Raw genomic sequence first — 27,806 nt, 5'->3', positions numbered from 1 at the left:
AAAAATCAGAACTATTAAATTCTAAGTAAAAAATTATGAATTTAAATTGTTCCTTTCTCATTTCCGTTCCAAGGTTTCTGATAACCTCTATAAAAGGCTAAACTTGAAATCGATTTTAAATGTTATTCCATTTAATTCTTTTTAATTCCAGTGAAAGGTGAGTTTGACTTCATCGTTTTTAGCACTTTACATGGAGACCTTCAATATTTAGTTATAAAAATTCGATTTCCTATGTTTTGGTTACCACGTGAAGGATAGTTGGTTACCACGTGAAGGATAGTTGGTTACCACGTGAAGGATAGTTGGTACCCACGTGAAGGATAGTTGCTTACCACGTGAAGGATAGTTGGTTACCACGTGAAGGATAGTTGGTTACCACGTGAAGGATAGTTGGTTACCACGTGAAGGATAGTTGGTTACCACGTTAAGGATGGTTGGTTACCACGTGAAGGATAGTTGGTTACCACGTGAAGGATTGTTAGTTACCACGTGATGGATTGTTGGTTACCACGTGAAGGATAGTTGGTTACCACGTGAAGGATTGTTGGTTACCACGGGAAGGATAGTTGGTTACCACGTGAAGGATTGTTGGTCACCACGTGATGGATTGTTGGTTACCACGTGAAGGATGTTTCTTTTAATAAAGAAATTTAGAAAAAGGTCTTCGGTTAAATCTTTTGTAATAATTATCTCTTCTAATCTTAGGATAATCTGATCAAATTAAGAAAAACCGTAAAACTTGAAAAAAGCTGTTAAATGTCTCTGATCTGAGTGTTTGTGTGTGATGGTTTACCTAGATTGTGTTTGAATGTTTGTGTCAGTGTTTGTCTGTTCTCTAAAGGTTGGGATTGGAAGAGTATTCTCAAAAGTTTGAATTGGAAGGAGAACAAATCCGCTCTGCTCTTTCCTCTCGTCCCTGCTCTCAAATATCGGAGACAGGATCATGGGTTTACTTCCAATCATTGGGGAGAGCAGAACGAATTTTTGATTCCCTGGTTTGCAAATATTCTTATAAATCAGGTTTTCACCAACATCTAGATTAGGGGTGAGAGCATGCAAGGTGTTGTTTAAAGGGTTAGAATCCAACAAATGTTCATGCTGGTTCAAAGCAGCATCCAACAGTACTTTTTGCATAGAGTGAGATCCATTATGCAGCATTGATCCCTTAGCTCCGAACCCAGGTGTGGTTGTGTGTCCGGGTCCATTGTTCATAGGACCCAGATAAGGACTCAATTTATCCGGGTCGGCAAAGTAAACCTTTCGGACTTTGAGTGGGATGAGTTTAGTTCTTTTCCTTATCAGAGTTCTGAGTGGGCAGCTCAAACAGAAAGATGAGAGGATGAGAAAGACTCCGATCTTAAAGATGAAGGGCATCTGTTCCTAAAACAATTATCTATTTGAAACCAGATCATTTATTATTTGTTTAAAATTATTATAAACCTATTCCCTAGATATCCCTAGAGAAAGGAAAAAAAGAAAATGCTAAATATAAAAAAAAATCTTTATAAGAATGATAAATAACTTGAGATCCAAGATTACATTATTTGGAATAAAGAGAATATGATCTTGGAACCACTTACAAATATATATTATAAATATAATACATAAAGTCCAGATTGATCTTATCAGGTTATATTTCCTGTTTCCAATTGTTTCCGGATCAATTTGGATCCGTAAAGGACTTACGCAACCTCTCCTGAAGCTGGCAAGAATAAAGTATAAATCAAAATCCTAGTCTACTACGAAGAGTTAAAGGTATGAAAAAAGTTTACGAGACGATTATTCCGAATGAATTTGAAATGAAACGATTATTCCGGATAAATTTCATATGAAACGATTATTCCGGATGAATTTCAAATGAAACGATTATTCCGGATGAATTTCATATGAAACGTTCCGGATGAATTTCATATGAAACGATTATTGCGGATGAATTTGAAATGAAACGATTATTCTGGATGAATTTCAAATGAAACAATTATTCCTAATGAATTTTAAATGAAACGATTATTCCGGATGAATTTTATATGAAACGATTATTCCGGATGAATTTCAAATGAAACGATTATTCCGGATGAATTTGAAATGAAACGATTATTCCGGATAAATTTCATACGAAACGATTATTCCGGATGAATTTCAAATCAAACGATTATTCAGGATGAATTTCAAATGAAACGATTATTCCGGATGAATTTCATATGAAACAATTATTCCTAATGAATTTCAAATCAAACGATTATTTCGGATGAATTTCATATGAAACGATTATTCGGGATGAATTTCAAGTGAAACGATTATTCCGGATGAATTTCAAGTGAAACGATTATTTCGGATGAATTTCAAATGAAACGATTATTCCGGATGAATTTCAAATGAAACAATCGCCCCGTCAACTTTTTTCTGCATTCCGTCCCTAGCTTTTGCATAGTCTCTAGTTAAAAATTTGTTGGTTAATTGGTTCCGCTCTTAAAAGTTCCGAAAGTGTTCACTGGTTCTATGAATCCATGTAAGTTCTTTACGGAACCAAATTGGAAACCTATATCTAATCGTGTTCTTATTTGACATTTTAATGAAATTGTAAATTTTTAAACAGTAAACTATAAAGATATACTTTGCATACTATATGAATATATAAATATATATAACTATAAAGCAAAAATCAGGACAGCTTCTCAGTTTTCATATAATATATATTTACATCAGGGTTGTCTGTTTTGGTTTCTTTGTTTGCATTCAATAAACTTAAAACGGTAGAACCTTTTGCATCAAAGATTTACACCATCAGGTTGCAAAGATATAAGGATTAGTTTGTGGCAAAGACTGTACTCCTTTGTAGCACCTCACCATGGCCCCACCAATGAAACCAGAAAAATCAGCTAAAACTTAAATTTGAACTATTCTATCGTTTACGGAGAAAAAAAACGGATGCATAGCAAAGTAACTTTTACAATTGAGAACTATTACAAATATTAGGGGCGGGAGGCGCGAAAAAGCTATTGTTTACTATATTTTAAAACAGACATCCTACTTGATCATATTAGTGATAGACACTGTTAAAACAGAATAAATTAATGATAAACACTTTTAAAACGGAAGATATTAATAATATACACTGTTAAAACAGAAAAAATTTATGATATACACTGTTAAAATAGAAGATATTAATGATAGACAATGTTAAAACAGAAGATATTAATGATATACACTGTAGAAAACAGAAGATGTTAATGATATAATACACTGTTAAAAAGAAGATATCAATGATATACACTGTTAAAACAGAAAATATTAATGATGTACAGTGTACAGTGTACACTGTACATAGTATTGTATAGTTTACACTCTACATTGTAAATTGTACCGTACAGTGTACTGTACTGCATTAACAGTTTCTCTCCTCCCTAACTTGGTTAAACAAGAAAGTAAAGTTTGTAAAACTTATTTTCTTCCAGAAACATAGAATTCAAACCAGCAGAATATAACTTGGAAATATTATAATATTTTAATTTACAGTTTAATTCATTTTAGAACATTCTTAAATATTTGCTTGTTTTTGTTAAATCAACTAAAGTCATATTCGAGAAATACTGTTTAACTAGTGCTTAGAATACATCCAGACAGCTCAGACAAGTCGCATTATACATTTTAAAGCCAGCAATACTGTTTAACTATTGCTTATAATACATCCAGTCAGCTCAGAAAAGTCGCATTATACATTTTAAAGCCAGCAATACTGTTTAACTATTGCTTATAATACATCCAGTCAGCTCAGAAAAGTTGAATTATACATTTTAAAGCCGGTAATACTGTTTAACTATTGCTTATAATACATCCAGTCAGCTCAGAAAAGTTGAATTATACATTTTAAAGCCGGCAATACTGTTTAACTATTGCTTATAATACATCCAGTCAGCTCAGAAAAGTTGAATTATACATTTTAAAGCCGGCAATACTGTTTAACTATTGCATAGAATAAATCCAGTCAGCTCAGAAAAGTTGAATTATACATTTTAAAGCCGGCAATACTGTTTAACTATTGCTTAGAATACATCCAGTCAGCTCAGAAAAGTTGAATTATACATTTTAAGGCCGGCAATACTGTTTAACTATTGCTTAGAATACATCCAGTCAGCTCAGAAAAATTAAATTATACATTTTAAAGCCGGCAATACTGTTTAACTATTGCTTAGAATACATCCAGACAGCTCAGAAAAGTTGCATTATACATTTTAAAAAACTGGCACAATGCCATGGCCTTCGATTCTACCTTACTAACTCACTTGTACTTTTTATAGCATTATTTTATAACTATAAAGCGATTTAGTTTTAAAGAAGTAGTTGGCAAAATTCTCATCGATCTCTGTGTGAGAACTTTGCACTTTCACCACACATTTCACTCAAATTCGTTTAATTTAGCTTTCTTAAGAATTTTTCTAATCCTCATATTCTTGCAAGGTGATGTGTTAGACCTCTGATAATTCAAAAAAGAAATTCTGTGTGATTCAATATATAGTCAATGTTTGAAATATTAAAGGTTTAAAACATTAATTTGCATGTGTTCCATTGGCAGGTTTTCAAAAAACTACTGCTTATTTAAAGAGCTTTTCTTGATACAACTAAGTTTTCTTTTCTCTAACTTTTGTGTGTACATTGAAAACTGGAATTTTGTCTAATTTTCTAATTCCTATATCTGTTCAACCCAATGTCGTATAGACCTTAAATATTTGCAATGTGTATCGAGTTATATAAAAAAATCTAAGTTTGAAATGTCAAAAGTTTACACCATCAGAAAAAATATTGGGATTCGAAAATTTGAGCTTTTGACAAAAATATTTTACAAAAAAAATCGAAATAAATCTAATTTTGAAAAATTCCAAAGTTTTGAGTAATTAGAATTTTAAAGCTTCGAAACCCATGAATTTAACTTTATACAGATAATGCAGAGCAGTGAGCTGATATCGACAAAATAGGCTCCAAAACCTATAAGTTTTATTTTTTAGATATAAAAATTAAATTCTGTTGGTTCATACTCATGGGGTTTTTTGAACTGAAACAAGGAATTATGTGACCTATTTTTAGGGCACTTTAATAACTTTTCAAAACTTAACTTTTCAAAGGAACTAAGTTTTTGCCACAAACTAAAATTTCCTAATCTCTATATCTTTGCAACCCAATGGTGTATAACTTTCATATTTTAAACTATTAATTATGTTAGATTAAATAATAAATACCAAAGGTTTACATCATCAGGTTACTAAGATATAGGAGTTAGAAAATTTGTGATTGTGGAAAAAACTCAATTCCTTATTGATCGGATGTTATATGCACGTGTTCATTGTAATTTTAGATTATTACTTGGTTCAACAATTGTTTGTTTTTTTCTATACTTGGTTGGTTGGATTGTTAGATGATTTGATTGTTAGTTCATGGGAGAATGGTTGGATTGTTAGATGATCTAATTGAAAGTTGGGAGAATGGTTGGATTTATATTTGACAGATTGGCCAAATGATTGGTTTGTACTATAACTGGATGATTGAATGGTTGATTAGTTGGATTAATGATTGGTTGGATTAATGATTGGTTGGATTAATGATTGGTTGGATTAATGATTGGTTGGATTAATGATTGGTTGGATTAATGATTGGTTGGTTGGATAATCTAAGGAATCTTTAATTCTTAACTTATTTCATCTCTTATTAAGGTTCTATGAGTGTTTAAACTAAAATAAAGTTTTAAATTTAATGTAACATTTATACATACAATATATTCGATATAATAAAAAAAGGTTTTTAAAATTTAAATGCTTATTCAATGTATAATGACGATTGTAAAAATACATATAACATTAGTTTGATATATATTGCGATGTTACATTACAGTTGTTTTTGACTACATTGCATTTTTTAATAATTTTCGAAAATTACACAAAAATCATTCAGTGCTTATCCAAGCAATATCCAAACACATAAAAAAGATTAATATAAACAAAGAAGATGAGTCTTTGCCACAAACTCAAATGTTTTATTTCCTCTATCTTTAAAACCTGATATATGCATATAAAGGAATTGAGTTTTTGTCACAAACTAAAATTTTCTAATCACTTTAACTTATCAACCTGATGTTGTAATTCTTTGATATTTCAAACTTAGATTATTTGATCTAAGAGACGTTATAGTTTGAAATATCAAAGGTTTAAGACATTGGGTAGCAAAGTTCTAAGAATTAGAAAATCGGAGTTTGTGGCAACAACTCAGTTCCTTTATATATATATATGCAGTATAATCTAGACTATGAGTAAACAACCTAGAATCTTAGTATATAACCTAGAATCTGAGTATATAACCTAGAACCTGAGTATATAACCTAGAACCTGAGTATATAACCTAGAATCTGAGTATATAACCTAGAATCTGAGTATATAACCTAGAATCTGAGTATATAACCTAGAATCTGAATGTACAATCTTTAATCTGAATATACAACCTAGAATCTTAGTATATAACCTAGAATCTGAGTATATAACCTAGAATCTTAGTATATAACCTAGAATCTGAGTATATAACCTAGAATCTGAGTATATAACCTAGAACCTGAGTAAACAACCTAGAATCTGAATATACAATCTAGTACCTGAGTATATAACCTAGAATCTGAATGTACAATCTAGAACCTGAGTATAAAACCTAGAATCTTAGTATATAACCTAGAATCTGAGTATATAACCTAGAATCTGAGTATATAATCTAGAATCTGAGTATATAATCTAGAATCTTAGTATATAACCGAGAATCTGAGAATATAACCTAGAATCTGAGTATAAAACCTAGAATCTGAGTATATAACCTAGAATCTGAGTATATAATCTAGAATCTGAGAATATAACCTAGAATCTGAGTATACAACCTAGAATCTTAGTACATAATCTAGAATCTGAGTATACAACCTAAAATCTGAGTATATAACCTAGAACCTGAGTATATAACCTAGAATCTGAGTATATAACCTAGAATCTGAGAATATAATCTAGAATCCGAGTATATAATCTAGAATCTTAGTATGTAAACGAGAATCTGAGAATATAACCTAAAATCTGAGTATAAAACCTAGAATCTGAGTATATAACCTAGAATCTGAGTATATAATCTAGAATCTGAGAATATAACCTAGAATCTGAGTATACAACCTAGAATCTTAGTACATAATCTAGAATCTGAGAATATAACCTAGAACATGAGTATATAACCTAGAATCTGAGTATATAACCTAGAATCTGAGAATATAACCTAGAATTACCTTAGGTTTTGTTGAGATGAAGAGAGAAGGATCTGTTCCAATATCTGGTATCTCCGACGTGACCCAGGTTCTAAAAGTATAGTCCTTCAATGTACACAATACATCACGGAGATAATTAAATAAGCTGACTATACTAAAACAACTAAACAAAAATAAGTTAAAAAGAAAAAACAATAAATATTAAGAAGGAAGAAAGTTATGATATAAATATTCCATACCTTGAGCTAAGTTTATCAATTAATATTTAATTTGCATTTAAAAGTTTGAATTTAATAATTTTCACTTTATGAAGTCAAAAAAATTAACTGCAACTGGTTTTATAAGTAACTCATTTACGAGCATTATGTTTATTTATTTTTATTAAACTCTATTTGTAAACCATTTTTAGAAAGTACATGTCTAGATGGCCGCAGCGCTCGGCCCATTGTCTTAACCTAACCTAACTAACCAAACATAAATACAATACTGAAATACAATATATATATATATATATACAGTAATAACCAGAAAACAATGGAATAGGAAGACGACATTATAGCAATACTTAATTTTGGAAATAGTTTTACTAGACACTTATCAAATTATTAATTCAGTGAAGGGCCTGTCTATTGTTTACATTGCGAAACTTTTCATATTATAACTTGATTCTAAAAGTCGTCTTCCTATTCCAGAGTTTTATGGTTCTCCTGTATGTATATTAACATATATTTAGCTTCTAAAAATAGTTAATATTATTATTGTTTCTTTCTAAAAGTAAATAATACTTAAGCTAATCCGCGATTAAATAATAAATTCTTTTTTATCTATTACAGGCATATCTTTAGAAAATTCATGGAACTCAGACATAACTTGTGATTTGTCTGAGATATTTCAGACTTTGAATTCTGTTAGATAGAATATTATAAATATTAATCAATTATACCCATATAATGATATATCTGTTGATTGGTTGGATCTATATATACCTAGATAATGATATATCTGTTGATTGGTTGGGTTCATATATATATTTACCTAGATAATGATAAATCTGTTGATTGGTTGGATCTACATATACCTATATAATATACCTAGATAATGATATATCTGTTAATTTGTTGGATCTATAGCTACTTAGATAATATACCTATATAATATATCTAGATAATGATAAATCTTTTGATTGGTTGGATCTACATATACCTATATAATATACCTAGATAATGATATTTTTGTTGATTGGTTAATCTATATATAGCTATATAATATACCTAGATAATGATAAATCTGTTGATTTGTTTGATCTATATATACCTAGATAATATACCTAGATAATGATAAATCTGTTGAATGGTTGGATCTATTTATATAAAGATATATCAAGATATATCAAGAATAAACATGAATCCATGAAGAACTGTGGGAATACACTAACAAGGTGGATATTTTAAATATACATGATTTAGAGACTCACATTAGAATAGTCAATATCTATATAGCTATCTATATATTTATCTATTTATCTATTTATCTATCTATCTATCTATCTATCTATCCATCCATCTATCTATCTATCTATATATATATCTATCTTTGACTGTGACTGTGAACTGGACAGAGGGAGAAGGTAATATTTATGCAACATTACTGGTGTGACTTTGTGACTTCTATTCTACGCACAAATATATATATATATCCGGCTAAACATATATTAGAAACTTAAACATTTTAGTTCTTCTCAATAGCTCTTCAGTAAGATGATTGAAAGCGTGTAAGATTTCAGTCTTAAGAGTAATTAAAATCAGTCCAAGTTCATGCTCCACCTCCTGGCCGGAGTCATTGCCCTCGCTGAAACTTTCACCACCTTCTCCCGCATGATCTACTTCAGTTCCACTACCTTCTCCCGCATGATCTACCTCAGTTTCACCACCTTCTCCCACATGATCTACTTCAGTTCCACCACCTTCTTCCAAATGATCAACTTTAGTTCCACCACCTTCTCCCGCATGATCTACTTTAGTTCCACCACCTTCTCCCGCATGATCTACTTCAGTTCCACCACCTTCTCCCGCATGATCTGCTTAAGTTTGACGTGCTAAAATTCGTTCCGGTACTTCAAACTGAACCAGAGTTTTCAGTGCCAATGTTACAGAAGTTTTAGGATTTGACAGAAATAATCTACTTTTACATTTTCGTGTCTCTACCTTTTCAATTTTGATGAGAAATAAAGTTTGGCAGGATATTTTGGTGAGGCAGCCATGAGAGTTAAAAAAATGTAACATATTGCAAAAATACTATGTGTACGAGAATTTCACGAAAAAAAATTTGTTATGGAGGCAACGACGCTTTTTTGACTCACCCTCTATAGATATATTCTATATATATATCTAGTCATCGAAGAAAGTATCTGTCTACAAAACCTTGTTAGAGATTCTTGTAAATATATATCCTCAGATTTATCTCCTGTAGGGTATTACTATAAATTTTCTTATTACAATTTTGCGAATTTTATGTGATTCTGTTATTGAATAAAATTTTAGATCTCGATTGAAATAATTTAAATACACATTTTTGCTTTTCTGAACTTTTGATTTTGAGAGAAAAAAAGATTCGCGGATTTTTTTGCCCATTGGAATACCGAAAAAAGTTAAAAAATAAAAAAAATATGAAAAAATGCCATACAGGAGAGTTGCACAAAAAATATACAATTTTGTACCAGACGCCGCTAATCACACTTTTTTTTGACTCATCCTGTATATATATATATAATCCCCTATTCACTAGTTACAACCTCCAGAGCGAATACGAAATAATGAAATAGAATCGGGGATTGAACTTGAAATTTCTTAAACATTATTTTCTAAAAATGCTTTTTGACCACTCACTAATTCGTTTAAAGAAATCTTCAAGCTATAAAGGAATTGAGTTTTCCCACAAATTTAAATTTTCTTATCAGTATATCTTTAGTTGGTATAAAATGCCCCAGTTTTAAAAAAGAGAAGTATATACTGTCAAGTACTAAACAGTGATTTTCAAGACAAAAGTAATATAAAATTGATATGCTTTAAACGGAATTTTATCTTTGCTTCTTTACTAAATAAAATTTCAATTTTAATTTGTTACCCGTGGTATTGACGGTAGTGAGATTTGTAATTCCAAAATGAGAATATAAAATTTAAACTTTTATTTTTCAATCTTGGTATTGACGGTAGTGAGATTTGATTTGCAACCTGATGTTCTAAACCCTTGATATTTCAAACTTAGATTATTTGATCTGACAGAAATAAAAGTTTTAAATATCTGAGTCTACGTCATTGGATTGCAAAGATATAGGGAATAGAAAATAAGAGTCTGTGGCAATTTAATTCCTTTTAAAGTTTTACACAATTATTTTTTTTACGTTCACATAAGTGCTGCAATACATACTTTTTAACATCTTTTGTTGAATGCTAAAAGCACAATATAAATTCTTGAACTTAAACGATTTATTTTTTGAATATCAAACAAAAGAAATACTGGAAATATTATAAAATAAAATTTATATTTGTGTGCGGATTTGACGAGGAAATGAAAAGATATACGATCCAACATCAGACTGTGAACTATAAAGAGTGATATAGATTGAATAGTCCTGTTTTCAAGGAAAATACACAAACCCTGAGAAAATGGAAATTGGAAAAACGAAATATATAAATATATATCTTAAAACATATTTCTTTTTCAGAAACAGTAAAATATTTAGCAAAATATTGAAAATTAATAATTCTAGATAGATGAGACTTGTCTCTAATAAGACATGTTATTACATATTCTATATAATGAATATTAAATACATTATTACATCATCTTCAATCCAAACACAAGGAAAATGTACGCAAAATTACTGATACGAGTTTTTCACCTCCTAGAGTTTACGCCTAGATGAGAGAAAATCAAATTTATTTGGTTGCATGTTAACATGTACAAACTTTCTATTATGATTACTCAAATATGAGAATAACATTAATATGACGTGATACGTGAATGAATTATAGATTGAGAATATNTTAACTCTATTAACTCTATTAACTCTATTAACTCTATTAGATATTAACGCTATTAACTTTACAAATTCTATAAACCCTATAAACTCTATTAACTCTATTAACTCTATGATTTCTCTAAAGTTACCTGACTTGTTCATCTCTATGGCAGTTTTGTTGCACAAATCTGTTTCTAAAGTTAATGAATGCTTGGTTTGTATCTGGATCTCCAGGTTCTACTAACCGTTCTATACTCATACCTGAACCAGAATTATATACTTCACAAGAATTCAACAAGAAAAAAAAATACAACGAATTCAAGTTTAACAAGAGTCAGCAAAATCAAACTTTGGGTTTGTATATATTCTTTCTAAGAGAAGTAAAGCCTCATGTTTAATGTTAAATCTTCAGGTTTTTTGAATGAGGAATTTAATGTTCATTACTTTTAGGAACATTCAAATAATACCTTCCACATCTTTCAGATTAGTATTATTATTATTATTGTTAAAATCACCTATAATAAGAATACCCTGGTTAGCTATTGTTTCCAGAACTGGCCAGTCTGACACATCTGACCAGGAGGAGAAGGGGAAATCACTATGATCTGTATACGTCACCACTTTTCGAGATCTAGTTGAACACATACAAGAAATAGAAAATATTTTTTCTTTTTATGTACTGTTTAATTCATATTTATAATAGAAGGGGAGATGGAGACTGGCGAGGTTAGGGTGAGAAGAGAGAAGGAAGTGGAAAAGGAAAAGAGGGCAAATAGTAAGATTAGAATTTTTCTTTTCCTGTATTGTTTAATTCATATCTATATTACGAGGGGAGATGGAAACTTGAGAGGGAAGAGAAAGAAGGGGTAAGAAATGAAGAGGAAAAAAGGAGAAAAAAAAGAGAAAACAAATAAGACNTGGTGGACTAGTTTTCATCTTCTCTGTACAAAAACAAATATTCTATATGTACACAGTGTACTGGTGGACTAGTTGTCATCTTCTCTGTACATAAACGAATACACTATATATACACGGTGTACTGGAGGACTAGTTTTCATCTTCTCTGTACATAAACAAATACACTATATATACACGGTGTGCTGGTGGACTAGTTTTCATCTTCTCTGTACAAAAACAAATATTCTATATGTACACGGTGAACTGGAGGACTAGTTTTCATCTTCTCTGTACATAAAAAAATATTCTATATGTGCACGCTGTACTGGAGGACTAGTTTTCATCTTCTCTGAACATAAACAAATATTCTATATGTACACGGTGTACTGAAGGACTAGTTTTCATCTTCTCTGTATTTTAACTAATCTTTGTTTGTTTGTTTGTATGTCCGATCATAACTCATGAACCCCAAGACTGATTTGCCTCAAATTTTGACTGAGGAACTTGGTAGAACCATGAAAAGTTGAATTTTAATAAGAAAGTTTGTGCCTTTTATATAAATAAAGTTTAATAAGACTGATTAGGGATTTTGAAATAATTTGAACTAAGTTGTTTATTATTTCAATTCAGTACTTTAATGAAGAGAACATACAACAACAAAAATATCCACGATGGATCGGTTTACTCTTTAAAATACAAGAACACTCCCTTAACATTCAGAAAAGTAAAAGTAAAGTAAAGTAAAGTAAAGTTTACCTAGTTGATGGATTGCATCCGTCATATGCTTCAAGTCTACCAAATACCAGCCTTAGAATATTCAATATACAGTTCATAGTTATCTATCTATCCATAAATATATAAATCTTTTATTAAACTGGACTTTTAGGGAGTTTCAACCCCATTTTTAAACTAAAAATTTTTGTCTTTAATTTTTTTCTCCAGCATTTGAAAAAAGGACTTGATAATAGTTGATAGTAGTTGATAATAGTTGATAATAGTTGATAGTAGTTGATAGTAGTTGATAATATAGTTGAATAATAGTTAATAGTAGTTGATAATAGTTGATAGTAGTTGATATTAGTTGATAATAGTTAATAATGTGTTCGATAGGCTCGTAGACTTCTAAAGTGACTGTAAGCGTAATTTCAGGTGAACCTCTGTGAAACGATGACAATGCCCGATTTACAATGGTACCCTTTCAACCTCAATCTGATCAATAATATGGAAGATATTGGCGTTTTTCTAGCTGATAATTATTCCTATATATTTTCCTGCAGTACAATGATAACCAGAAAACTCTGGAATAGGAATTCGACTTTTTGACTCAATTTATGACTTTTAATAGTGCAATGAACATGAGGCTCCACAATAGTGTGGTGTAAAAGGGCAAATTCATACAATAGGTGTTTTAAGAAGTTACTTGTAAAACTATTAGCTTGGTAACCCCATCAATACTATTTAATTATTGTTTCAATGTCGTTTTCCTATCCTACAGTTTTTGGTTATCACTGTAGAAATGCGTAAGTCACTTTTGTAGAGAAATCAAAATCGAAAATAATAAGTTTTCAAAATTTTTTTAATTGATATCTAATCAAGGGTACCGTTGTGAATCGGGCATTGCAATCTTTGGATGAAGGGTTACTTGAACATACGCTTACCGGCTCTTTAACCAAGGACTTTTCTATCTATGAATCTATGAATGGATGTAAATGAGGAAGAAGGGGGGGGAATATATGATATAAGTAAATTAGGAAAGTTTTGAAACGATCTGAAACTTATACTTTGTGTCTACTAATTTAATTTCAGATAACATATAATTAATTTTGGCAGTTGACTAGGGTAATAGTACATTTATGCTTCAAGGTCAACTTTGCATCCATGTTTCCTAATAAATACAGAGGTCAGCTTTATAAAATGGAAAGTAGAAAGACGGGATCTCTTGTTTGTACAAAAAAGATTAACAGTAGCTTAAAAATTAACATTTATGGAAAATGTGTCAATTAACCAAGGTTGTGTAATAAGGTTGGTTACTCTCGATGCGCTCCAATTTACAGAAAATGCCGTCTCCTAAGATACATGGCTAAATTCCTTACATGACGTCACTGATTATATAAGCGAGAGTGACGTCATATTTTGTTTTTATCTATCTACCTTAGGAGACGACATTTCCCGTACATTGGAGCGCATTTAGAGTAATCAACCTTATTATACAACCTTGCAATTAACTGTTAAAGATATTGCAATATTTAAAGTGAGCCTCCATTTAAAGAATTGCATGTCCGATTCACCTCTATCTGAGTAACAAGAAGGAATATATCGTCGTTTTTTCATCTAAAAAGTGTTCAATTCTGACAAATTTTTTCATTCAAATCTGCAAATTACTTTAAAAAAGAAAAATGAGGATAACTCAGTCAGCTAAGATCAGAAAAAGGTTTGAATGTAACCGTTGAAAACGCAAATGCCACAAATATCACAAATAAAAAATCACTTCAAATTACGTCAACAGTTCCCTAGTATATTTTTTTTTTAAATTACCTTCTGTCCCAAAAAAGCAGTCTAGAACCGAGCCTAGGCCAAATACAGCAACAAATACAATTGCTGTTATCACTAGCGCATTGTTTAATCCTGAACAAAAAATGTTTTATTTATTTCAAGAATTAGTGAGAGCGTATATACATACTACAGTATACTGCTCTGCGGTAAAGACAAGACGCTAATGAATTATTATTCTTGCATATCTGCAGAAACTCAGGATTTTGAAGATTATTAGTGAGACTTGGTCGTATATGTATGTATAACGTTGTAATCTCTGTTTGTTTGTTTGTATGTCCGATCATAACTCATGAACCCGTGACCGATTTTCATTGGTGAACACGGAAGAACCACAGGAATCTTCTTAGATTGGTAGTGAGAGTAGTCATTGAGTGGATCGACATTTAAAAAAAAATTGGGTATTTTTAATTTTCATATCTTTTACAAATTACAATTTTTTACTGACCTTTAAGTAATGCAAAAATAATTCTTCTTTTCTGTATACTCGTATTCATTTTATTTAACTGTGTTGCATTATCTTTAAAGGGAAAGTTGTAAACAAAGCTGATAAAGCAATTCATGTATTTTTATTATTAATGGTCTGCAGAATAAGTGGATTAACTTATTAGCAAAAATTTAGTTTCTCAGTAGAATAGACCAAGTGCGGGTAGACGGCAGGAGTAACTATGAGTATACTGTACAACGCTGGGTTCCCAAACTAGTTGTTATATAAAAAGTAAATAAAAAACACCAGGAGTTTTAGGCTCCAATTAGGCTTAATAGAACTATAACAAACCTTTTCCAAGGTGACCTATAATACCTTGGGAAAAAAGTGACATAAAAGATCTTTGGAGGGATTTTTTAGATGTTTAAAGTTTCTCATAATTTTGGTCAGGAAATCTCAATTCCCCAGAAATTAGCTAACAAAATGTTGTTTTATTTTGTTGCCTTGAAGCCTGAAGGGTTAAATAATATCACATATATATATATAATAAAGAAACTCATGTGTAAACATCGGCTAAAAAAATTCAAATTTTTTTTTAAAATAAAATTTTTTTAAATTCGATTTTTTTTAATTCCACGGGCAACGCAGGGCACTTCAGCTAGTTATAATTCATATTCACGTTTTATAATAAATAAATGTATCCAGGTAAAAAAAATTCGTCGAATAGTTTTATAAAGTCCAGATGATACAATCTGAGATTATTTAGTTTTTAAATCTAAAATTAAGAGTTCAGAATGCAAAATTCAAATTTTAACTTCTAGATAATACAACTTCCATGAACATGCTTTCAAAAGTTTACAAAAATTGAATTTTAAAATTGAGGAAAGTAGTTGAATATACAAATCAAAACTACGAAAATATTAAACATTCAAATTTTATGTTTATATTCTTTAAAAAAAAAAAAAAAAATTGGCGTTAAACCTTTACCTATAGATACAACGTTTCTGTACAGTGCAAGTTTACACAGTGTAAAATAATTACTTGTACAATCTACACAATACTTTTAGTTTAAAATGTAGATTGTGTTAGTGTACTTACTTATACTTACAAATATGTGATCTGTAAAGTGTAATGTACGAATGTTTTCCTATACATTGTACAGTGTACAGTGTACAGTGTACACTTACCTATTGAACATGTTGTGAAGGCAAGGATAAGGAAGACGACCCAAACCCACAAGCTTAGGTTTACGTACAGGGTGAGTATATTGGCAGCGTGGGGACAGTTTAAACTCGGGCATAATCTGAACCCAGATCACCATATTTAGTCACGTGGACCATATTTAGTCACGTGGACCATATTTAGTCACGTGGACCATATTTAGTCACGTGGGCAGAAAATATATTTTTTTTGAATAAAAAAATATAATGTCAGTCGAATTTCAAATGATATTTGGATTGCTTGGTATACTTTTTATCGAATATTAAAGAAAAACAATCATTACAAGTTTTCTAGGGCGCCTTATTAAAAACTGTCTTCAACCATTTTGAAAAGGTAAGGATGTTAATATATTTCTTTAAAAATATCAAGGTGAAAATTCGAAATTTTAGTTAAATCAAAAACAATTGAATTTTAGAGAATTGTTTAAATTAGAAATTTTTCAAACGCAGCAAATTCAGATCAAAAAATTAAGTCATTACCAAAAACTCAAGTTTTTAGTTTATATCTTTGCAACCTGATGGTGTAAACCTTTGGTATTTTAAACTTAGATCTGATCTAACAGAGTTCATAGTTAGAAATATCTAAGGCCAAAGCCATTGGGTCCCAAAGATTTAGGGATTAGAAAATCAGAGTTTGTAGCTAAGACTTCCTTACTTGACTGAAAATCATTGAAAGTTGGTCAAATTGTTGATATTCCTGGATTGAATAAATATGGTTCCTGAAGAGTCTGTAGAGAATAAGAAGAATGAGAAGAAGAGAAGCTTGTCCTACTCCGGCCCCCCACCAGGGTACAAGGTGGGCGCACCAGTCCCGAGCTGGCGGAGATTTATCAAATTCTAAAATATTTTCACAATGTTACAGGGTGTCCTCAAAAAAGGAATTGAGTGGCGACCAATTGTACGTCGGTTCAATTTTAAGAGAAGCTGGTTCAGCTAAGTCTATGTAGTCCAACCATTTCTCGGTGTTTGTTAAATCTAGCCCCAATAAGTTTTTATTTATATATTTTTTAATATATTACCATATAAGTTTTGATTAGTTTTTTTATAAACATTTAAAATAACAGTTTCCAATATTGTTTAAAATCTGCTGAACCATCATCAAATTCTATATTTCAGTTTCATCAAATCTCGGAAAAAAATATTCGAACAAATTAATTTCGTAACTTTATTAAAGCTAAAAATGTCAACTGAACATGAAGTTTGGATATTATGTTTTGAACAAAAATCATATCTTTGACAATAAAATGTGGAACCATTTTATACAAGTTCTATACAGATCAGACTAGATATTCTACCGGAGAATGGCTCGGGGGGGGTCTAAATAATGTTAAAACTAAATAATCAACTAAAACTGTTCAGATATTTGAAATCACTCTAAATCTATTTACTCTAAAACACTATTTACTTCATTTTTTCAATATACATAATTCAGTTTAAACTATGAGGCTCAGGGGAAATAAGTTTCCTTTTATTCACAAACCAACTAGAATCAATAAAACTTAAAGTTTCCAGTCCTAGACCTATTTATCGATTAGTTTCTGACCTTTATTTCCAGTAGTTTTTATCACGTTATAGTTTCCAGCCTTTATATACAGTAGTCATATGTGGCATTTAACATTAATTGAATAAGCTTAAGATGTTTTAACCCGTTCAGAGATCAAAACAGAAATCTAGACAAAGCTGACAGAACTCTAGACTGAACTCTAGACTGAACTCTAGACTGAACTCTAGACTGAACTCTAGACTGAACTCTAGACTGAAATCTAGACTGAACTCTAGACTGAACTCTAGACTGAAATCTAGACTGAACTCTAGACTGAACTCTAAACTGAAATCTAGTCTGAACTCTAGACTCAAATCTAGACTGAAATCTAGACTGAACTCTAGACTGAACTCTAGACTGAAATCTCGACCGAACTCTAGACTAAAATCTAGACTGATCTCTAGACTGAAATCTAGACTGAAATCTAGACTAAAATCTAAACTGAAATCTAGACTGAAATCTAAACTGAACTCTAGACTGAAATCTAGACTGAAATCTAGACTGAAATCTAGACTGAACTCTAGACTGAACTCTAAACTGAAATCTAAACTGGACTCTAGACTGAAATCTAGACTGAAATCTAGACTGAAATCTAGACTGAAATCTAGACTGAAATCTAGACTGAAATTTAGACTGAAATCTAGACTGAAATCTTGACTGAACTCTAGACTGAACTCTAGACTGAACTCTAGACTGAACTCTAGACTGAAATCTTGACTGAAAACAGAAAAACAAAAACTCTTCAAAAAGTTTTATTCAAAGTTTTTACATTTTTGCAGCCAATATTATTAGCATCTTTCAGAGATAGAACTATACTTCAAATATCTGAACAGTCCCCTTTTATTAAAACATAATTAAAATATTATATGCAGTATGCAAAGTGCAATCGACTGCACAGAAAATAATCCATGTTGGATTTAGATTAATTAGAATCAACAGGGAGGAAATTAAAAAGTTAATTAAAGTAATACAAAAGAACTTGTAAATAATGATTTTAAAGTAGAAATATTCTTTTTTTATAAGAAATGATTGATTTTCATTATTTTTCTTTATTAAAGATCAATACTTTTACTAGAGAAAGTCGTTTTATATAATTAGTTAATTCTTTTGAGATAATTTCTTTATTAGAGATGATCTTAATTTCTTAAATTAGGGGTGATTCTTTTTTCATTCAGGATGATCTTTACTTCAATCATTAGAGATGATCTTTATATTAGAAGAAATGATCTTTATTTTAGAAGAAAATTATCTCTATTTTATTATTAAGATCCATGATCTTTATTGAAATAAAGATTTATTTCAAAGACGACATTTAAAAGTTTTTTACCTGTATCATAATACACAAAATCCGTAAAGTTTTCTAAACTAACAAAATTTTGTTCCATTTTATACTTCCTTCAAGGCACTGAAAACAAATATTATTAAACTTTAGTATTAACAAGATACTTCGCAAATTAAAACTAGTTTCCCGATTTTCTTACAGCGGTCGACACTAAACATTCTTGAATGGATAGGATAGTGAATTTATATCAATTATTGTTTTCAAAATGATTTCACACAAATTTCGCATTTTCTACAATACATTTTGAGGAAACGAAGATTGAATTTAAAGAAAAGTCTTTTCAGGATTGAAGATAAACTGGGGTAGATTGGTCTATACATCACCAGGATATTTGACACAATTACAAAGTGAAACAGTGTAAACAAATGATTTTACAGTTTACAAACACATAAAATCTGTTTACAAACATATATAATTAGTTTACAACACAAAATCAGATTACAAAACATACAATCAGATTACAGAGCATACAATCAGTTTACAAACACATATAATCAGTTCACAAAATTATATAATTAGTTTACAAAACATGCAATTAGTTTAAAAACATACATTCAGTTTACAAACACATACAATCAGCTTACAAAGCACACAATTAGTTTACAAAAACATATTATCAGTTTACAAAGCATACAATCAGTTTACAAACACATATAATCATTTTACAAACCAAACAATCAGTTTACAAACACATATAATCTGTTAACAAACAAAACAATCAGTTCACGAACAATATAATCAGTTTACAAACCAAACAACCAGTTTACAAACACATTCAACCAGTTTACAAACCAAACAATCAGTTTACAAAACAAACATCAGTTTATAAGAATACAATTAGTTATAATAAAAAATACAACCAGATAAAATTCAGATTTAATCTTAAAGCTTTAAAAGGTTTAAGAAAACCCGAGGAAGTTTAAAAAAAATATGAATAAAGAATGACGGGTTTTCAAGCTAAGGGAGAACACAATGAAACCGTCGGGATGGGAAAATAGAAAAGATATTTTATTTGAAAATTTTAATTCTTTTGTTTAAGAGAAGACCAAGACCAAGTTCAGTGTTTTTATTCTCAAGTGCAGTAATTCAATTCAATTTATATTCATGATTATGTTTCTCATATATTAGAAACATAAACTTTCAGACGAAAATGCAAAATTTGGATGTAACATTTTCTCGTCGTTCAATTTTTTCAAATAAATGAATTTATGTTTTCCCCCCCTTTTTTGCAATTTTAAAGCATTCCAGCTCAGTTATGTATCAAATCTTATTTCGAGAATTGGCGATTTTCATGTTAGTAAACATGAAAATTCTTTTTTTAGATATTTTTGTTCTAACTTCAACAAAAGTGCGAAAGAAAGCCTTTCTTGATAATTTTGGTACAATTAAGGGGGGGGGGCTATCTTCTCAACCGTTGCATACTGCCCCCCTTTACCCGAAGCAAAAAGTTACCCCAAACTAAGCTTCCGGTCAGAGTACTGCAGCGATCTGCAGTACTCTGACCGAATTAATAGTGGTTTTTAGTGGAGAGTGACGTCAGTTGTAAATACTAAAAAGGAATATTTGCTAAATTTTTTTTTATTGAATCCTTTAATGCATGAAGAATAATGGTTGCGTATAGAATGAATATTGTAGGACAAGTACTAAAATGAAGCGCTAAGCTCCTTGGATTTATTCGTAGAGGTTGGTACAAGGTAACCTCAAGAATAATGTTGCCTCAAAGAAACGTTAAAACTCCAACTTTTTCCATTAAAATAAAAATGGATCCGGAGCTCTAGAGAAGATATAGTTTAGCCGAGAGGGGGCTTAGAGTTGGAGGACATTATTTATGAACCATTCTCAGCATCTTTACACGCATTATTCACAATATAAACCAGTTTTACACCAGATAAACCGGTTTTACACAAAATAAACCGTCTTACACCAAATAGACCAATTTTACGCCTAATAAACCATTTTTACACAGATAACCAGTTTTACACAGATAACCAGTTTTACACCATAAAACCCAGTTTTACACAATAAAGCCCGGTTTTACACAAGACAAACCAATTTTAAACCAAAAAACCAGTTAATTACACCAGATAAGTCAGTTTTACACTAGGTAAACCAGTTTTACATCAAAAAACCCATTTCACACCAGATAACTCAATTTTACTCCAGAAAGCTTAATAAACACGTTTTGCACCAGAAAACCAATTCAACACTAAATAAACTTTTTTTACGCCAAATAACCAGTTTTACGCCAGACAAACCAGTTCCTTAACATATGAACCAGTTTCCGCACCATATAAACCTGCTTTACAACAAATGAACCCGTTTCACATAATTTAAAACAGTTCCACATCAAATTAACCAGATATACAACAGTTGAACATATAAACCAGATATACAACATATTAATCAGATATACAACATATAAACCAGATATACAACATATTAATTAGATATACAACATATAAACCAGATCTACAAAATGTAAACCAGATCTACAACATATAAACCAGATCTACAACATATAAACCAGATCTACAACATATAAACCAGATCTACAACATAAAAACCAGAAATACAACATATAAACCAGGTCTACAACATATAAACCAGATCTTCAACATAAAAACCAGAAATACAACCTATAAACCAGAAATACAACATATAAACCAGATCTACAACATATAAACCAGATCTACAACATAAAAACCAGATCTATAACATATAAACCAGATCAACAACATATAAACCAGATCTACAATATATAAACCAGATATACAACATATAAACCTGATCTACAACATATAAACCAGATCTACCACATAAAAACCAAATCTACAACAATAAACCAGATCTACAACATATAAACCAGATCTACCACATATAAACCAAATCTACAACATCTAAACCAAATATACAACATGTAAACCAAATCTACAACATATAAACCAGATATACAACATATAAACCAGATCTACAACATATAAACCAGATTTACCACATATAGCCAGATGTTCAACAATAAACAGAAATGTTTGCTGATGAACCATTAAGAAAGAAAATGAAAAAAACCCAGGTAATACTACAGCAAATTAACCATTCCGGGGATTTAGTAATGGTTTAACATCAGATACTAGTTCTTTGCCAGAATAACACTTGTAGCTGGAAGTGTGTTCTGTATGTTATGACATCATTCCACATTTACCAGGTTAACTGCAGAGTGTAGGTACTTGAAAACGAACCCGCTTTTGGTATTTTCCTAACACTTGAGTTTTCTTAAATCTAAAAAACCCTAGTCACCAATTATTAAAATAACAAAGGAATTAAGCCTTTGCCAAATACTCAAATGTTCTAATCCTTATAACTTTGCAACATTATATTTCAAACTTAGATTAATTTATCTAACAGAATTCATAGTTTGAAATATCTTAGGTTACAAAGATAAAGGGATTAGAAAATCAGAGTTTGTGGCAAATCTCAATTCCATTCTCATGATTACGAATTAGTTTATAGTTAATCTTGTTCCTCAATCAGAAATTGACGGAAATAAATCTAAAAGAAATCAACAATCAGGAGATATGGAGATTACAAAAAGAGATACAAAAGCTATTCATTTATAAAAAGTTTCAGGCATCATGAAACAAAACTATTAATAAAACAGGAAAAGGTACCGGACCCAGGAGATTTTCACCAGAAAACATGGATTACTAATTTTTCCAAATACAAAAAAAACAAAACTCAAATAGAAAAAGAAAATTCTTGGACCTTTAGATATATCTATCTAGATAGTTATTTGTTAAATCGAGATATAACGAAGCTATTTTACTTGAGAATCTGAACAAGTAAGACAAGTAAGACAAGTAAGACAAGTAAGACAAGTAAGACAAGAAAGACAAGAAAGACAAGAAAGACAAGTGAGACAAATGAGACTTGGCTAGAATAAATAAGACAAGTGTAGACTAAATGAATGTCTAAATGAATGTCTAAATGAATATCTATGAGAAGACAGGAACCATGAATACTAAAATAGTACTAATTAAGAAGATAGGCAGTTAACCCAAATAGAAAGGAAGGGGGGCGAATAAAAGTTACAAAAGTGGTAGGAGAGGGGCCCCTCCTATATATATTATATATTATATAACACATATAAAAGTTTTGCCATCAAGTTTCAAGATCTGAGAGATTTTATCTTCTGGAATTTATTTACTTGTTTATGAATTCTCCTCCCCCCCTTGCCCCATGATTGAAATCATCCCTCGACTTGCAGATTAGGGTTAATGCTAAGTTAGTCTCTCTCTGTTCAAAGATTTCAAAATTGTTCAACGGGTTTCTGGTTAAACAACCGTTGAATATTTAATGAGTTAAAGCTTTCTAAACCCTCGTGTGTTTGCACTTTAAAAATAAAATTAACAAGAAATATTGAATTTTTTCTTAAACCGGCATTTTTCACATTTGTTAAACTAATTCTATGTAGCTCATGCCTATTGATTGTAGAAAGCCCGCGAAATTTGAATTACTTTTTATGTGACCGACAAATTAGCCGTAACATTTTTTACTAAATATATAAATATTATTTAGCAGGATAGACTAATCCCAAAGTCAGCGATTGTATCATAAAATTCATTCCAGATAAAAGTTTTGAAGTAAATCTAATGTGCTTATAGAGTCATAGGGTTTTCTTTTGTTTAGATAAACACAACAACTTACCCATCCCACCCCCTTCATCAGAATAACATTTGTAACAAATAAATTAAGAAAACAAAATACGAAAACATTTACGAGCTTTAAAACATCATACAGTGAAAATTGGTTACAAAAGGAAAACCATTTATCATAAATTTATTATTGATGAAAAAAATGAGAAGCTATAAATATTGGGTTCATGAATCCTGAGAATTCCAGGATTATCATCATATCTCGAAGGAAAATATAAAATCCTCGAGCTTGTAATAAATGTACAAGCATTTTACTCTACTCGAGTATAATCTCGAGTATAATCTTCCACTTCACATCTTCCACTGCAGGGATACACAACACATAGGAGGCTGGAGGACCGAGGATAGAGGACACTCGTCCTCGAGCCCTTCCCTAACTCCAATCCACACATGTCGGGACCGCGAGGAATGATAATCTGTCTCCCGCATTTATTCCATCAGATCTAGTGCATTTGGGTATACTCGGTATACTGCACTACTATATATATATATATATATTTATATTTATATAGAAACCAATCTGTTGTAATCTCTTTCATCAAAAGAGAACAGATTTATTTTTAAAAAGTTATAAAATTCTTTCAAATAGGAATTAAATTAATAACAGTTTTGTCCTGATATCTGCAGTGTATAAACACATGTATTCGGCTTCCCTAGATGCCCACTGTCCAATGTCCAGTATCATTTCCTGATTCAGACCATCAGTGGTTCAAGAGTAAAGATAATAGGCAAGGGTAGGGAATGAGACACTAGGCAAGGGTAGGAAATGAGATTATAGGCAAGGGTAGGGAATGGGATAATAGGCAAGGGTAGGGAATGAGACACTAGGCAAGAGTAGGAAATGAGATTATAGGCAAGGGTAGGGAATAGGATAATAGGCAAGGGTAGGAAATGAGATTATAGGCAAGGGAAGGGAATGGGATAATAGGCAAGGGTAGAGAATGGGATAATAGGCAAGGGTAGGGAATGGAATAATAGGCAAGGGTAGGGAATGAGATTATAGGCAATGGTAGGGAATGAGATAATAGGCAAGGGGTAGGGGAGGGGATACTAGGCAAGGGTAGGGAATGAGATAGTAGGCAAGGGTAGGGAATGAGATAATAGGCAAGGGTAGGGACTGAGATAAAAGACAAGGATAGGGATCGGGATAATACACAAGGAGTAGGAAATGAGATTATAGGCAAGGGTCGGGAATAGGATAATAGGCAAGGGTAGGAAATGAGATTATAGGCAAGGGTAGGGAATGGGATAATAGGCAAGGGTAGAGAATTGGATAATAGGCAAGGGTAGGGAATGGAATAATAGGCAAGGGTAGGGAATGAGATTATAGGCAATGGTAGGGATTGAGATAATAGGCAAGGGAGATAATAGGCAAGGGTAGGGAATGAGATAAAAGACAAGGATAGGGATCGGGATAATACACAAGGATAGATAATGGGATAATAGGCAAGGGTAGAGAATGGGATAATAGGCGAGGGAAGAGAATGGGATAATAGGCAAGGGTAGGGAATAAAATAATAGGAAAGGGTAGGGAATGAAATAATAGGCAAGGGTAGAAAATGAGATAATAGGCAAGGATAGGGAATGAGATAGTAGACAAGGGTAGGGAATGAGATAATAGGCAAGGATAGAAAATGAGATAATAGGCAAAGATAGGGAATGAGATAATAGGCAAGGGTAGGGAATGAGATAATATATTGACAAGGGTAGGGAATGGGATAATAGACAATGGTAGAGAATGAGATAATAGACAAGGGTAGGGAATGAGATAATAGGAAAGAGTAGGGAATGGAATAAAAGGCAAGAGTAGAGAATGGGATAACAGGCAAGGATAGGGAATGGAATAATAGGCAAGGGTAGAGAATGGGATAATAGGCAAGGGTAGGGAATGTAATAATAGGCAAGGGTAGGGAATGGGATAATAGGCAAGGGTAGGGAATGGAATAATAGGCAAGGTTAGGGAATGGAATAAAAGGCAAGGGTAGAGAATGGGATAATGGGCAAGGATAGGGAATGGAATAATAGGCAAGGGTAGAGAATGGGATAATAGGCAAGGATAGGGAATGGAGTAATAGGCAAGGGTAGGGAATGGAATAATAGGCAAGGGTAGGGAATGGAATAAAAGGCAAGGGTAGAGAATGGGATAATAGGCAAGGGTAGAGAATGAGACTATAGACAAGAGTAGAGAATGGGATAATAGGCAAGGGTAGGGAATGGAATAATAGGCAAGGGTATGGAATGGAATAAAAGGCAAGGGTAGAGAATGGGATAATAGGCAAGGATAGGGAATGGAATAATAGGCAAGGGTAGAGAATGGGATAATAGGCAAGGGTAGAGAATGAGACTATAGACAAGGGTAGAGAATGGGATAATAGGCAAGGCTAGAGAATGAGACTATAGGCAAGGGTAGAGAATGGGATAATAGGCAAGGTGAAAAAATAGGAAGGGAAGTAGCCAAAAGAATAAAAAATGTAATTATACAGCCCTGAAAAATCTAATTCAAATATTACAAGTTAAAATTATAACTCGCTCTCTAATTTTGCAATTTAACATTTGAGTTTTGTTCTTTTTCATCTTATATTCTTGTCAAAGTTAAAAAGTTAGTTTCTAAAAGTTTAAAAATGAGATGAAATGCATTTTCCTCCAATTTCCACGCTATGAATACTAAAAAGAAGAATATCCTGTGAGAATTACGATGCACGATGACGAAGATGAATTATCCATCACACAACATCATCCCCGCAGCATTTTATGGTTAGAAATTTAGGGAATTTCGTAGGAAAAGTATTTTAAACATAAATATTAGCGAATTTTCGTTTTTAACAATATCGTTCAATAGTGTAATTAGTGAAGGCAAAACATTTTCTCAATCCACTAATTTATTTTGATTTCTAGTCGAACGTATCGAAATTTCTGGTTAAAGATATAATTATTTTCCCGGCAATTATTGTTGACAAAAGAAGTCTTCTGCTTCAAGGTGTCTCACGAGACATGACGATTGAAAAACAACTTTGATCTTTAATATAATTTGTGGCATTATTCGTAAACCAATTTTAGAAGTAGAATTCTCGAAATAATAATTAATAACACGCCTGGGCCGTAATAAAAAATATGTGCTATACTGATTAACGGATACATAACTAAAAATTTCGTTTTGATTTCAATAATCAGGGTTTTTCTTATAACTTAAGAATTGAACAAGATTCTTGATTTCTCCGGTAATTTTTAAATCAGAAAAAAAGGCAGACACATTTTGCAAATGTCAGGACTAGGGGAATTTAGTAATTATGCGCGCATGTAGAAATTTGTTGACAAAAAATTCCGCAAAGTATGTCAAAGATTAATCTTTCAACCGTCATGTTTTGTGGGTCAGAGTGTACATTTTAAATCCGCGGAAATACTTTATTTCTTTATTTCTAATATTTCATTTATATGTCCCGGGACCGAACTTTTTGAATTTGACCTATGTCGCTCAACTTGAATTCCTTGAATCACCGATTCAACATTAAAGATTCATAAAGATAAGAATCGGTGATTCAGGATTTGCGTCGGCGGTAAGTAGTTCATTAATTAAATTCGGTCCCCGAATTGAGTCGTATTTAAGTAGGAAATTGTTAGTCTCAATTCAACTATTTATTAAATTGATGGAAAAACAAAAATAATAAAATTATAACAATATCCGACAAATTTAAACATTTTCAATCACAGTTTTTGAGATTATACACAAATAACCTAATTTATTACAAGTTGTTTGAAGAATTAGAAAATTTTTGAAACCTAATCTTTAAATGGCGTTCATTCGTTTTGAGTGTGGCATGTCA

At 31.3% G+C, this 27,806-nt stretch overlaps 1 protein-coding gene across 1 annotated transcript in view; it reads right to left on the bottom strand.

Annotated features, from left to right (window-relative positions):
- The window catches only part of LOC111712877 (uncharacterized), a 28,437-nt gene extending 9,096 nt beyond the window's left edge, over positions 1 to 19,341 (bottom strand). Inside the window, exons 1-10 of the mRNA XM_023487632.1 lie at positions 19,262 to 19,341; positions 17,111 to 17,228; positions 16,359 to 16,474; positions 14,730 to 14,819; positions 12,951 to 13,001; positions 12,489 to 12,543; positions 11,813 to 11,928; positions 11,447 to 11,558; positions 7,298 to 7,367; positions 794 to 1,380 (exon numbers count right to left, since the gene is read on the bottom strand). Of these exons, the coding sequence (XP_023343400.1) occupies positions 794 to 1,380; positions 7,298 to 7,367; positions 11,447 to 11,558; positions 11,813 to 11,928; positions 12,489 to 12,543; positions 12,951 to 13,001; positions 14,730 to 14,819; positions 16,359 to 16,474; positions 17,111 to 17,228; positions 19,262 to 19,319 (1,373 nt within the window). The 5' untranslated portion in view covers positions 19,320 to 19,341. The remainder of the gene's footprint in view (positions 1 to 793; positions 1,381 to 7,297; positions 7,368 to 11,446; positions 11,559 to 11,812; positions 11,929 to 12,488; positions 12,544 to 12,950; positions 13,002 to 14,729; positions 14,820 to 16,358; positions 16,475 to 17,110; positions 17,229 to 19,261) is intronic.
- Between the last annotated feature and the right edge of the window lie 8,465 nt (positions 19,342 to 27,806).

The sequence above is a fragment of the Eurytemora carolleeae genome, unplaced genomic scaffold (genome assembly GCF_000591075.1).
Source record: "Eurytemora carolleeae unplaced genomic scaffold, Eaff_2.0 scaffold119, whole genome shotgun sequence".
NCBI lineage: Eukaryota > Metazoa > Arthropoda > Copepoda > Calanoida > Temoridae > Eurytemora > Eurytemora carolleeae.
Note: the sequence above shows the minus strand (reverse complement) of the source record. Positions and strands in the feature narration are given on the sequence as shown.